Genomic DNA, 14378 nt, shown 5'->3' with positions numbered 1-14378 from the left:
GTGATTAAAGTATAATATTTCTTAGTAATGATGAGCAGATGCTTGAATTACTCCATCACATCTGAGTTGATTATTGGAGATAAAGGGAAAATAGAAGGAGATGCCCGTTCACTTTGCCACACTAGTTTCATTCTAGACACATAATTCGCTTTTAGCATGTAGGACTGGCATAGTTGTTCTCTGTTTCAGAACCTAGAATGCTCTCTTTGTATCAGCAAGTTTGGAAGTAAAAGATAATTCATAACCACATGGGTGCCAAATAGGAGAAATATACAAAACTAGAATGGAACATCAAATTTGTGCATGATGGTTGCAAAATTTGGAGCCTTTTCTCTTATTACCCATCTGGAGAATTATAACTGCTAAATATACATGTTTTCTTTAGTGAGTGACCATAAATCAGGTGGTTTTCCGTCTTTGGTAGTTTGTGCCCATTCAGTCATACACAGTGAAAAAGCACAGAACTAACCAGTCAGAAACCATTTCCCTTCGATTTGAAAAACTCAAATGCTTTTATTTTGATAGGAAAATCTTGCTAGAACCAGAGGCAAGAGAGGGAGACACAGAAGACAAAGTCAGAAAGTAAACAGGTTAGAGTTTCAAACAGGTCCAAATTTGAAACAGGCCCCTGAATCGTAGGTCCAAAAGATTTTTCACTCAACGGACTGAATATTTGGCCATGAAATCCAAGACATTTGAACCTTCATCAAAGAGACTTTGTGTGTCTATATTTGTGAACTTTTTCATGTGAGGGACCATCAAAAAGTCTATGCATTGATATCAGGGAAAGAGATCCAAGGATACCCAGGGTTGCCAGAATCACCACTTTTTTTTTTACTACCATGTTATTTACATTAAACATAGAAAAAAGATTCCATTTGACCTTGTAAGGTAGGAATTAATGCAAAAGATAAAAACACATCCATGAGGGTCCAGGAGCCACGGACTTGTTATTTCTTGATTTTGTTCTGTTAACATTAAACAAACAAATCCCCAAACCTCTTCTTCCTTTCCGCCAGTCTACTCACTTTTTCTTTTCCTAAGTGAATTCAAAGGGAAGAAGCTGTTGGAATTTAGATCAACCAAGATTTTATTTAGGGACTTCATAAACATTTGGGGTTTTGCATAAGCTTTATGACCTAGGCCAGGGCAGCTTGACTCACTTTTGCCTGAACCAGGAGTTAGAAATCCCTTTTCTTTTCTGTTTTTCTGCTGCAGAAACTCTCAACAGTCCCATTGGGGGGGCTCCAGAAAGGGGTAAGCAAAGCCTTCAATCACAGTGGATTATTTTCGGATGCACATGTTCTCTTTTATTTTCTGCAGAAAGTGTCTTTATAATGCTTCTCATCGTTTTGCATCCTTTTTCTTTTCTCTTTTTTGATTGTTTGTGCCACATGGGGAAAGTTTGCCTTTAGCCCCCTGGGTGTACCTTCAGCTGCTCACATATGTGTTCGGAGTATCATTGTTCGTAATTGGATGTGGTCGTCCCAGAGGGAAAGATGACTGTAGAAGGTGCTGCTTGGTGGGAGGAGCCTGGAGATAACCCATCACCATAATAGTTTCTTTGGAATGTGTCAGTGTCTTTGTGTTCCACTGTTCCCCCCTGCCCCCAAGTGTGAAGGTTGTGTTCTTTCTAGCAGTCCATGTTTTCCAGGTCCTTTGGCTCTGCACTTTCTCTGCTTTCCTGAAATCATTTTCTCCTCACATAGAGCTAAGTTCTTTTCTTACTCCACCCAGCCAACAGTGACCTAAGTAGCGCTCCCTTTGAAGTCTTGGGAGATTTGCACTTGGGTTGACTAACCCAAGGAGAGAATGCGACCCGACGGAACAACTTTTGTCCTGGAGGCTTTCATGCCATGAAAGAAAAATCAAAGGAGGATTAATAATATTTTCAACCAAATCACACTTAATTTTGTTAGATGTTTCATTCTTTTCCTATGTGTACGCCAAACCAATTATAGACTCAAAGTAAATGAATTGCACGTTTTACTGGAGTAATCTCTGGCAGAGGAGCTGCCAGTTACAGAGAATGCCAGGGGATGTACAAAATTGTCTTGCTGCTTTCTTTCCACTTAAAAATTTACCAGCATTGATAGATGCTAACTACATCGACCCAGGCTTTGTCTGTTTTTTAGTTATTTCAGTACAGAGTATGGAGCTTGATATTTCTGTGGAAACTAGCCACACAAGGCTGCTTAAAATTAATCGAAATTAAGTAAAATAATACTTTAGTTTTGCAGTTGCCCTAGCCACATTTCAAGTGCTTTAACGGCTGCATGTGGCAAGTGGCTTCCACACTGGACAGTGTAGATATAACACATTTCCATCATTGGACAACATTGCTAGATGTCTCAAGTGGTGTAAAGCCATACGCTTCTTCTGGTTGTGAGATATTATCCCTTTGTGAGGAATGGTCATTGCATTTGTTTTGAGAATAATCAAGTGCTATCTGTATATGATTCGGGAAGAATCAAAGTGCCTTAGAAAGGAGATTCCTATTTAGTTATTCGACGACACGAGGTTCTGGAAAGACTAAAGCTGAACACAGCTCTTGACAATGTCAGTCCTTCTCTGCTGCTTCTGGTGCGATGCACCAAAGGGAGACAAAACTTTGGAGTTGAACTTGGTTGTATCCAAAAGTTGAAGAAATTAAGTCTTACCTTTTGGCTAAACCTTTGAAAAGTTAATGGAAATATTAGTCATCAGAATAAGAAGGAGAGGAATGGCAATTAGTTCTGTGTCCGCAATGCCCCTCAGTAGTAAATGGAGAGCTGAGCTGTCAAGGGTTTACTAAAAGAAACATGCATGCAGAGTCTTAACACCTGTGGCCAGTTGTCCAAAAAGAAGTTGTGATGTTTGAGATTCCACAGTGGCGATGATGTTTTCGAAGCCCTGCTCATTGGGCTTGAAGATTTCATTGTCTTGAATGAATTCCTATGCCCTTAGATGAAACCCTAGGACGTAATCAATGTTAAAATTACTTTTTGATAATCTCCTTTTATTTATTTATTTATTTATTTATTTATTTATTTATTTATTTATTTATTTATTTTAAGGAAATACAATCCAGGAAAAGAGGAAGCTTGTTTACTTGCTGTATAACCTCTGTGCTTTCTGAGGGCTAATTTCTATAAATTTCTAGGCTGAGAGAGACAATCTGTTATTTTAGTGGCAAGCAGAGTACACATTTTAATTCTAAATTCTGCATAAAATCAGCTTCTGTAAAGGTGAATGTGACCTTGTGGTCTAAAATCTTATCAAGGTACCTAAGAATGAAAAGCTATCACTTTGTTGAGCTCAACTAAAATATGGTTTGGTCTTACAATTTGGTGTTGGATTTTCTTGTTGCTCTGATTCTCAACTGTTTACTAAATAAGTATAAATGGTCCCTACCACACACACAAAACCACAGAAAGCCCGATGCCTAGGGAACTGGCTATTACAGCATGTTGTTGATCCTGTCTCTTGGGAGGCTATGTCTCGGGCAGATCCTCAGGCGGCAAACATTTACTGATCATCTGAAAGCAGGAACAGAGCATGATGGGATGCAAGAGAGCATCTAATGTAGTCCATGCCCCTCACCAGAGAGGTGAGAAAATAGGGAAGTTGAGTGACTTGTCCGAGTCTCACAGCTGATTGGAGTTAGAAGCTGAAGTAGGCCTTACCTCTCCTATCTCCCTTGTTCTAAACCCTTCCATTCAGTCCAGCTAAATTCTGCAAAGTTTTAAAAGCTGTACCATAGGTCACTGGAGCCCTAACAGATGCCTCTCGGACCAGTGCTGGGTAAAGGTGATGTGTTAAAGTCCTATTTGTCTTTCGTTGGCATTACCTTGATGTAAGAATTCAACCTAAGCCTTTCTGTGGTCATTTCTGTTCTTCTGTCTGTAAATCTTTGTGACTATTAACATAAAAAGGATGGATTGACTTCTGACTATAGGAATTAATCACCCCAACTTTTGACAGCAGAGTTAGAAAAGAAAGAAAAGATTAATTGGTTTTATTTAGTGGCTTATTGTTTATTGTGATAGCTATTAAAAATAGATAACCAGCGGCTAATAAATGTTAATGGTCCCTTCACTATTAGAAAAATCAATTGTCAGTGGATATAGCATACATTAATATATTAATTTTGTTTATAATCTTCAATAACAGTTTTTTAAAAAATCACACCTGAGAGCATGATATCTTGAGGAACTCTTTAAGGATAATGGTTACTACAAAGGACAGATTGGGCAGGAAAACACTTTCATCTCCATAAAATTTTAATGGCTTTCAAAGCATTATTTTATAATTATAACATGCACGTGCAATTTGTCAAAATTGATAAACTCCTTATCAAAGACTCTTATATAATTCTTGGAAACCTGTTTGAGAGCAGTTAAATAGATTTCTAAATGTAAGTAATTAAAATTGTATAGTATTGAGTTATTGACCAATCCTGGACTATTAATCAAGCTAAAAAATTCTACAATCAGTGCTCAGTGTGCTGAAGCCTGGTAAAATAATAGTATTTGTGTTCAGTGAGGCAAGTAGCCACAATTAAGCACTTCACTGACAAATGAGAGGGTACACTTTATTTTGCACTTAATTGAATTGTTGTACATGCTGGATCACCATTGTCTTCTAGCCCTTCGTTTTGGTTTCCAGTCATTGGAGCTGATGCATTTGTTAGAGGTAACGCAATTAAGTCTGCTTTCGCCGTTGGCTTTCTAAGTGCGGTCAGAACTGTCGGGGCACAAACCAGGGCTTTTTCAGTGCTGTGACTATCCGTCATGACAGATTCTTAACAAAAATTTTGATAAACAAATTAGAGCCCTGTCAAAGAATGCTATGAAATAGCTTCAAATAGGGAAACTCCCCAGGTTTTATATCCCTCAACAGATTACGCTTAAGCTAGCAGAAGAACTCCTAGAGAGAAAATAGAATTTTAATCTAGTTTATGAAAACCAAAAAATTGATTTATTTCTCATGAGCTGGAAGGAATGTTCTCTGGTAATCTTGCTAATTATTGGGTCTTTGTCACAACTTCCTTCCATTTGTTTTTTGCATCAGAGCCATTCTTCTCCAAGCACAGTGACATCCCGTCATTCCGGTGCTGCTCTATAAATCATTGCTTGCTACCAAATTAAACCGGAGAGCTGAAGTTCAAGAAAAAGGCCCGGTGGATAAATATTATTCAGGGGTGGGGGTGAGTAAGTAGAAATCAGGATTTATTTTACAAAGAAACAAATCTGGATGCACACCTGTGCTCATCTGTGCAATATCAGATGACTGCAAATTGAGGTTGTACTACAGACAGATCCCAAGACAGCTTAGTATTTATTAACACACACATCCAGCTTGCTGACTTGCGTGTTTATCTGGCACTTAGAATAGGTCCAAATGCTCCAGAGTAACCTTGGCATCAAGAGCTATTGCCTATGAGGACAGTTTATCCTCAGTTTTTTTTCACTGACAGAGATAATAAAGCCTGCTTTCCCTGCCCCAGAGGATTATTGTAAACATTAAGCTAGATAATTGATTTTAAAGCACTTTGAAAAGTTAAAAGTGCCATGGAATTATGAGAGACAATTACATATTTTCTCTTGTAACGTTCTGCTTACCAAACTCTGTAATCTCCATGCTCCCCAAAGTACAGTAATGTTTTCCTGGGGATGGGGATAGAAACAAGAAAAGTAGGGGTTCTTGAAATGGTATGGTTAATACCAGAAAAATACAATCAGTTGGGAATGAACGTATCTCAGCAGCTCTGTGGATTTGTTCCAGTGGCAACAAGTAAAGTAATGAGAACCTGGTGGCCAAAGATCTATGCGGAACAGGCGATGTCACCAAAACCTTGTTCCTTTGCCTCCCGATGCTGACTTCCACTGACTAACATAGAAAATCATGACCAGGCAGTCTCTCTATTTATTTCAGACCTTACCAATGCGGTCACTGCTCCCAGTCCTTTTCCCAACCTTCAGAATTGAGGAACCACGTGGTCACTCACTCCAGTGACCGGCCTTTCAAGTGCGGCTACTGTGGTCGTGCCTTTGCCGGGGCCACCACCCTCAACAACCACATCCGAACCCACACTGGAGAAAAGCCCTTCAAGTAAGTAGCGGCTAACCTTTCACCGCCTCTTTCTCTTAGCCTGTTCCAAGAGCCAGCCGATGAGGCGGCATGGCGCTGCCCAGACGAGCCAGCCAGTGGAGAAGGCTATCTGGAAGGTCAATGTCCAGACTGCAAACGGACCTACTTGTTTCGTGGCTGACATTCGGAAAATGAAGTCAGGAAACCTGTGCATTGATCCTGAGCTCAAGTTGCACAACCCTGGACATGAGACAATCTTTCTGGGTCTGTTTTCTCATCAGTAAAATAAAGAAGTAGGAGTAAGTCCTTTTAAGATTCCTTCTAATTTATGAGCATCTCTTCTTCTGGAACTGGAAGTAGGAGCTCAATTTCAGAGTGCCATTGTATGGCCATCAACAAGCCGCATGGGCACCAGCAAGGTGGCCACGATTTAGGACATCTCTTGGGGAACCTGAATCCTTTAGGATTCCGGTGAACTATTTCCTCCACTTTCCTACGTGTTAAACAGTTTTAAATCTATGATAGCAGCCAACTTGTGTCTTTGCAGTGTGCCTTTTGAATCTCAGAATTACCATGTTGGTGAGAAAAGAAAAAAACAAACACAGGGCATGTCTGAGTTCTTGAAGATTTAGGGAATGTGGAAAGAGATGGAGCTGAATTCCAAGGGCTCCAGCAGAGGAAGGGCACCTGAGCAAGAGAGTGTGTTCCTAGGTACAGCGCAATCATGAAAACGGTGACATCTGAGTCATGCAAGATGGCCTATTTATTCACTCACTCACGCATTCATGTATGTCCGTGTTCGTTCAGTCAGCAAATACTTATTGAGCGCCTCCTTTTGTACTAGGCTCCTGCTAGATACAAGAAATACAAGGGTGAGTGAAACTCAGCCCCCAGTCTTTGAAGACCTCATAGTTTATGGAGAAGCCCAATTAAAACAAGTTTACTGCCTGTGGTGAAGGGTGCAAACACGAAAAACAATAAGACATGTACGTACAATGTTTCAGAGTAGCACAGAGGTGGGATAATCAATGCTATCTGGAGGAGATGATGTCTAAGATGTGCTTTGAAGGATGAGTAGGAGTTTTCTAGACATACGTGCAAAGGAAATAGACATTTCTGGTAGCCCAGACAGCATATGGAAGGCTTGGGAGTGTGAATCAGTGTCTGATGACTGGGCGGTCGTCTCAAAACCGTTTCTACTGTCTGTGTAATGAACTCTTTTCTGTTCAACACTCTTACATCTCTCTTTCCTCATTTACCATACTGGCTTTCCCCTGGTTAAGAAGGAAGATTAAAAGGGCGTGGATGCACAGCCTGTTACTTTCTGTAGGACAGGATCAAGCAAGAAAGGAAGTGATTGAGACAGTAGGAGACCAATCCCCTTTGTCAGTCTTGGCCATGGCCATGAATTTCCTGTGGGACCTGCGTGCCTGACCATTGCCGTGGTGTCATTCTGAGGCCAGCTAAGCTCCATGTAGCAGAGTCCAGCTGGTCTAGGTCCTGTCCCCCTCTGCCTCTGAATCTGTCAGCAGAGGGAGGAGCTCATAAAAGGCTGGTACTTTCACTCACCTCCCCATGAACAATCTTTATCTATTATTCTGAGCTATTTTCCATTGTTTAATTTTTGATATTAATCAGTAATAAAAAAGGCTTAATTTTTCATCTTTGTACACGGATGCAGCTTGTTCACTGCATAAGGCATCTGGCTAAGGGGATAGGATGGGTCTGCACTAATACCAGCCACGCTGTGACATCTGAGGCTGCGATAGCCCAAAGGGGCCACTGTTTTCTAATCTACCCTATGGGCCAGGTGGGTTAGCTCTGTCCTAGAGTTCCAGATGTTTGTGTTCTGCATGGTGGGCATTGCCATCGCCCTGAGGTCTGACCCTGAGAGGGAGGTCACAGATCCTGGCTTCCCCACTGCTCTGGATATGAAAGATGACAGTGGCACGTTTCCCATGCTTTTGAGCAAGAGAGCTTTTCAAAAGTGGAGATGCAGGAGGCCTGACGAGCCTCTGGCCCCTTATATTAGAGAGGGCAGCCAGATGGACACAGTGCCAGGAATCAGATTGATTTTTATCTTGTTGCTGTGTAAATAGATTTTAGTAATTAATTGAAGAGGTTTCAGGGTCAAAATGGGAAATAGATTTCTATTAATGTTAAGGTGTTACTTATGTGTAACCTCGTTGACTCCACTCAATTTTTTTTCTTTTACATCCTCTTTTTGTCATGTTTCCAATAGAGTTGCCATTTTAACTTACTTTTAATTCATCAGATTAATATTTTATAGGCTTTAACAAATATATCTTTTTCCTTTGTAATAGTATGCTTTTGTGACCATAACCTAATTTCATCTGGGGGAAAAAAAAAAGCAAACCAGAATTGGTTGGATTATATTCTATGTGCATGTTTTAGTTTCTTTTGCTTCTACTCTAAAATTAGGCACATGCTGTAGGGATTTTTTTTTTTTTTTTTAACTTATCAAATACGTATTCCACGGGGGAGAACTGAATGTATACTTATTTTATAAGTGCAAGATTTAAACGTCTTCTAGGAAATGGAAAGCCAAATCCTTCAGTGTATACAACCAGATCAGTAAGGATTGAACTATCCCAAGGGAGTTTTGGGAATCTTCCAACCATAGCTCACGGATATCCATCCCATGGACATTTGTAAATATTATGAAGATATCCTTTTACAAGCTTATAAAACAAACATTCAAAAAAACTTTCGTTGCAGCTTAGTCAATAAAATGGGTTTCACCACAACAGTTAATTTTACTACTTCAACTAATGGGTATTGGCTTAAACAATGTTGCAAAGAAGGAAAAGAATCTTGTAAAGATGCACAACCCTAAACTATCTGCCTTGGGCAGCTTCCAAATAGATGTCCTAAATGGCTCAGTACCCAAATTGACCCACCCGCCCCAGGCCCAGGATGCCTTCACGGAACATTAAAGGTCTGGGCCACACTGAGCCTGCCATGTTTTCCAACTTCTAAAACCTTCTGCTGAGATGTGGGTTTTCAAGGTACATCCAGATTATTGCTATCTAGAGAAGGCTGGATTTGGCATTAAGAGGAAATCAGAGTTTCATACCAGGTTTTGCCTCACAATCGGATTGGCTGAAATCTCACTGAGAGATTCCACCCCTCAAGCGCAAGTAGATCATAGCCTGTGGGGTAGCTACCTTGGCTGTAGACTTAGAATTTCTCAGGTAAAGGAGCACGGAGGAAAACAAATATTAAGGATCATATTGAAGCTCTTGGCTTTCAGTTTGTACCGTGAGACTGGAAGTCGTGGAGAACAAAGAGCAAAAGCAAGACATCATTTCATGTAACGGTAATTGCCAAGCACTTTGTTGACAAGAAGAAAGAAGGGAGGAAGTTGGCCATTTAAAACTTATTCTTTGCAATGAGGACTCCAATATCCTCTATTAATAACCACGATCTCTCATGATTTCAGGGCGGCTTCTGCACCTAGGCACTCCAGAACTTTCCATAGGAGGGGTTCTGCTCTTCATCTGTTAGAAGCAGGTGAAAAGACTCATAACTACATTTTTGCCTTAAGTAAAGACAGTTTGCCTTAGTTTTAAAACAAATCAAAGGATATTCCAGAGAGCGTCTAATATTTTAACAAGATCTAGGCAAAATCAAAGCAAATAAAAAGAGCACATCAATAAATATGCATTGAGCACATGTCTGAAGCTCTGTGCAGTTTGGTTCAATCCAAGAAGTATTGTGTGACAGGCCATAGAGGCACAGAAAGAAAGCTTGCAGGTTTTCTGTGTTACAGAACTTGGCATTATTTTGTGTCTCTGTCAGTGTCAAATGGTAATTGTGAAGCAAACTCTGCCTTTAGTCCAGTCAACCATCACAATAAGTAAAGAATGATCTCAAATCTAAAAGGAAATCCAGTCTAATTAAGATGCCTAATGCTGGTAGAAAGTTGGGGACTTTCTCTTCGCTGCAATATTTGGACGACTTTCCACTTCACTGTTTCTGTGATTTTTTTCCTTCAAGGCTGTGATGTCATCACAATGAGGACGACCCTGTCTTTACTCCCGGCTCATTACCTGCATGTCTCTTTCTTTTTTACTCTGCTCCACTGCACGAAGTGCAGGCTTCAAGGTACCCATGCCCAGTCACTCATCTGGGATTGTAGTTCAGGGTTAATTAAATGTCAACCCAGCTGAAGTCTGGCTCTAACCTGCCAGAACTGAGGTATTTGCATGGAATCTGTCCTTCTGATGAGTTTTATTAAGCCATGAAGATAACTGGTGAAGGAAGGTTTTTCTGAAATTAAAGATGATGAATCTAAAACTGACGTCCTTCTTTTATTTTTTAAAAAATATTTTTACATCTAGCTTTCTTTACGTCCTCAGTTATACAAATGGTGTTCTTATAATTCCCAACCCATGCAAATATTATTTCTAGGAGCCTAGTTCTGCATGTGTTTTTACTCTCACTTCTTGAGCAGACGGCACTAGAGATGATTTTTCAGTGATAACTTCAGGCCACCTATAGATCAGACTTAGTAAAGTCTCTGACTATGACAACAAATTATTCCATGAGGGTAAATATCTGTGAGGCATTTAGGGAAACACTTGAGAAAAATGTAACTTTCCTCTAATGTCTCTGTCCAATCTGGATGTTTAAATATTCCATATATACTTACACTTTTGCCTTCTGTGAAGCACTAAACTTCTCACTTTCGAATTCTTGATATTCTAATGTACAAGATTAGAAGTGCAAAAGTATGACCCAGATAAAGTGTTATTCCTCATAATTGTTCAAGCTATTCTCTCATTGAAATTGATCCTAGAGCTTCACCATAAAAAAAAGAAATATAATAATTTGAAAGTTTGTCAAGCAGTGAAAGGTAGTATATTTTGACACACTAATCCAGTAACTAATCAGTTTTCTAATAAACAATCAGCAATTCACTTACATGTCATCAGCACTTCAGGAGCTCTGGAGAGGGGATGAGCTGCCCGTGGACGTTAATGAATACACTAAAAATCATTAGCTGATCAATACTTCTGAGTTATTTTCATTGAGCTGATAGGTCTGATACATTAAAGCTGACATTATACATTTGTCAAGATCACAGTGCAGTTTTTAACAGTGGAACAGGCTGCTAGAAATATTCCCTGAAAGACAATCAAAGAAACACAACTTTGTCATCCTGACACACTCAGCTGGCACAGGAACCCTGAAAAGTCCAAGTGTGATAGTCAGGCTCTAACCTCCCAACATTCAAAAATATGCAAGACTCCCCAGAGTGGATAGATGTGTTCTATTTTTATAGGTAATTATTCCTATGGCAAGGGACTTTGTATAATTTACTAAAAAGGAGAAAGAAAGGACCGCTCACCAGATAACAAGACACATGGCTCACGATAGGGCAGTGCAGACTGTCTCATGATGATTTGCCACAGTCCCAATAGTGCAGGGAGCTGGGACCAAACGGTGTGTTATTTAAAAGAGGGACCATTGTCTACAGCTCTCCTGAGTATCCTTCCCTTCAAAGGTTTGAAGAGAGGACATTAAGGGGATGGCGAAATGGCTGCTCTGCCCCAAAGCTCAGTGCTCCAGGCAGCCCGTCTGTGTCCAGCATGCTGCCACAGTTCGTGTGTGTGTGTGTGTGTGTACACACTCATAGACAACCAGCCAGGAACAACCACCACAGAAAAACTAGAAGCCACGATTAGATTGTGGGTGTGTGTGTTTGTTGTAGATTGAGTAGCCATTAAGCTAGTGTGTGTGTTGTGTGGGAGGAAGGCGGGGCCAAGATTTCTAGATTACAATTTTTATTATTATTATGATTTTTTTAAGTTAAGGAGCGGAGATAGAGCTTCAAGTGTGAGACCAGTTTTCTCATTAGACATGGTGGCCTATAATTATGGCCCAGAAGTACATTCTTTCACTGTACTTTCTGGAGAGGTCAACTTCTTGAAACACACAAACATTGGGTTTTCTGAGCCTTCTACCACACCCCAAACATTGCTGTAACCCTGAGTTTGGTTGGGCTGTGATTCTATAACTAGCTTTTGCACAAAAGCAACCACCCACATCCACCTGCGTAGTCACTGCAAACTAATGCATCGCTTCCTCTCGTTTCCAAATTCAGAGATGACCGCTCCCTGGCTGCCGTGCCGAGGGGAGTAGAATTCCTGGTTTTAAATTAGCAGCAGGTGAAATTCTATTTGTCATCAATTTCTCTTTGGGGTTACAGAGCAGAAAACTGCAGACAAGCTGCTGCTTTGATGGCTCACTCCTAAAAATCTCTTTTTGTTCGTTATCTATTTGAACTGACAGTGATCAGAGCTGCAGCAGGACAGCGCTCTCTGGAGAAATCACCTTCCCCCTGCCTATTGACAGATCCCTCTGTTCTGCATCAGACGGGCTTTGTCCCATCACAGGCATCCAGGCCTTGGAAGGAGCCACCAATTAAACCTCTTGAGCCGGGAAAATCTGAAGCCACTTTGGTGTGTCTGTTCTGATTAGGCAGGATGAGAGGCGGCCCATCACCCTGCAGGCCCTGCTCCCTGGTCTCAATTTTCTCTCTTGCCTCCACCAGGTGCGAGAGGTGTGAGAGGAGCTTCACACAGGCCACTCAGCTGAGCCGACACCAGCGGATGCCCAATGAGTGCAAGCCAATAACCGAGAGCCCAGAATCAATCGAAGTGGATTAACTGATTGACTGGTTGGAATTAAACTGCAAGGAAAGTCATGATTAAATGTCACGGACACTTAAGCAAAACCAAAGATTTCCTCTGAGCAACTTTCAATCAGTCCCAGAAAACCAAAAGCAGTAATAAAATAAGTAAGATGTTAAGAGATATTGATCCTGGCGTGGAAGTCAGACCAGGAAAGAGATTATTTATTTATGACTAGGGATGAGACTTATTTCAGTGGATGACTAACCTGGGGTGGGCAACATTTCCAGTGCCACCATGTATTTGCTTTGTTTCTAAAAAGCTTTTTAAAACTGTTATTTAATACCAAAGGGAGGAATTGTATGGGTTCTTCTGCCCACAGTTGTGACTAAGAATGCACAGGGACTTGTTTCTCGTTGCACCTTTTTTTAGTAGCATGATTCAAGGGGACCCATTGTACAGCCCTTCTTCCTGCTGTTTTGGTTTGGCCTGGCCCGGCGCGGGCTGCCCGGGCGGGACCACGGAAACGGAAGTGAGAACCTTCCCTCAGTGGGCACCATCATCAGCCCCACGGGCATTGCATTTCTGTGTTTTCCACGTTCACTTCTCATGCACTTTCCATGTGGCTCCTTCCATCCAACAACCTGGCCTTGGTGCAGAAGAGCCCAGAAGAGGAAGAAAATGGTTTAAATTTTAAAATTCAAGGGAAAAAAAATGGGGACTTACTTTGCCCTGTCAGGATTTCAAAAACATGTACCATGTACGGAGCTTCATAATACAGTATATTGTTCTGAAGCAGCTAGTTGAGAAAATTTTGTTTTCAGTAACATTTTAGCTTAAAAAAAAAACAAAAACAAAAACAAAAAAAATAAAAAATAAAAGTTGTTCGGTATGAGGCTGAATATAAGGTATTAGGCTTCAAGTAATTTTTTGTTGTGTCTGTGAACGTGTTGACTATGTGAACAAAGATAGTGCCAAACCCCACTGTCAGGGCCTTTTTTGGGCAGTTTCATCTGCCTTCTTCATATAGGTGAAGACTGGGAGGACCTCCTGAGAGGGAAGCGTTTTTACAAACATAGTTGAAAGTAACCGAGACAAGGAAACCTTGAGAGGAGGAGCCCGGCAACAGCTAATTTTATCAATAGGAATTACCTGTTTCATCTCCTATGGCCCTTGATAATATTCTTCTCTCAACACTGATCCATTGAAAGAAAAGGATTATGTACACAATTTCACTGTTCTTTGACTGAGTGCTAGGAAAGTGAGTTTAACTTCAGTAAGCCTATGGTAATTCAACAATGATGCTCAATAAAATTGGGTCACATTACATGACATGATTCCACTTCAGGAAAAAAGATGGCCCTTGTCTCTTAGCTCACAGCAGTGTCTCAGAGACGAAGCCCTACCTTGATGGCCAGTGTAGCTAAAACTGAACAATTTTATCTAGAGTGCTTAATAGCAGCAATCTCTGTCGAGTTTTTGGTCACTTGATAACAGGACATAGCCTTTTAAGAACGCCTCGTCTTTCAGCCCTCCCATTGTCTTCCCTCAACAAAATTATGTGACACATCATTAAACTGACCACTAAAAGGAAGGAGACTGCCTGGTGCAGTTTAATGGCTCATCATGTATTTGGTTCTCAGAAAA

The 14378-nt window shown here is 40.7% G+C and overlaps 1 protein-coding gene across 2 annotated transcripts in view; it reads left to right on the top strand.

The window, feature by feature from the left end:
• PRDM6 (PR/SET domain 6) overlaps positions 1-13633 on the top strand; it is a 96276-nt gene extending 82643 nt beyond the window's left edge. For both annotated transcript variants that reach the window (XM_074328556.1, XM_019728038.2), the window contains 2 exons: positions 5917-6093; positions 12653-13633. In XM_074328556.1, coding sequence (XP_074184657.1) covers positions 5917-6093; positions 12653-12767 — 292 coding nt within the window. In that variant the 3' untranslated portion in view covers positions 12768-13633. The remainder of the gene's footprint in view (positions 1-5916; positions 6094-12652) is intronic.
• Positions 13634-14378: the final 745 nt, after the last annotated feature.

This window comes from Rhinolophus sinicus, linkage group LG03, assembly GCF_036562045.2.
Source record: "Rhinolophus sinicus isolate RSC01 linkage group LG03, ASM3656204v1, whole genome shotgun sequence".
Classification (NCBI taxonomy): domain Eukaryota; kingdom Metazoa; phylum Chordata; class Mammalia; order Chiroptera; family Rhinolophidae; genus Rhinolophus; species Rhinolophus sinicus.
Note: the sequence above shows the minus strand (reverse complement) of the source record. Positions and strands in the feature narration are given on the sequence as shown.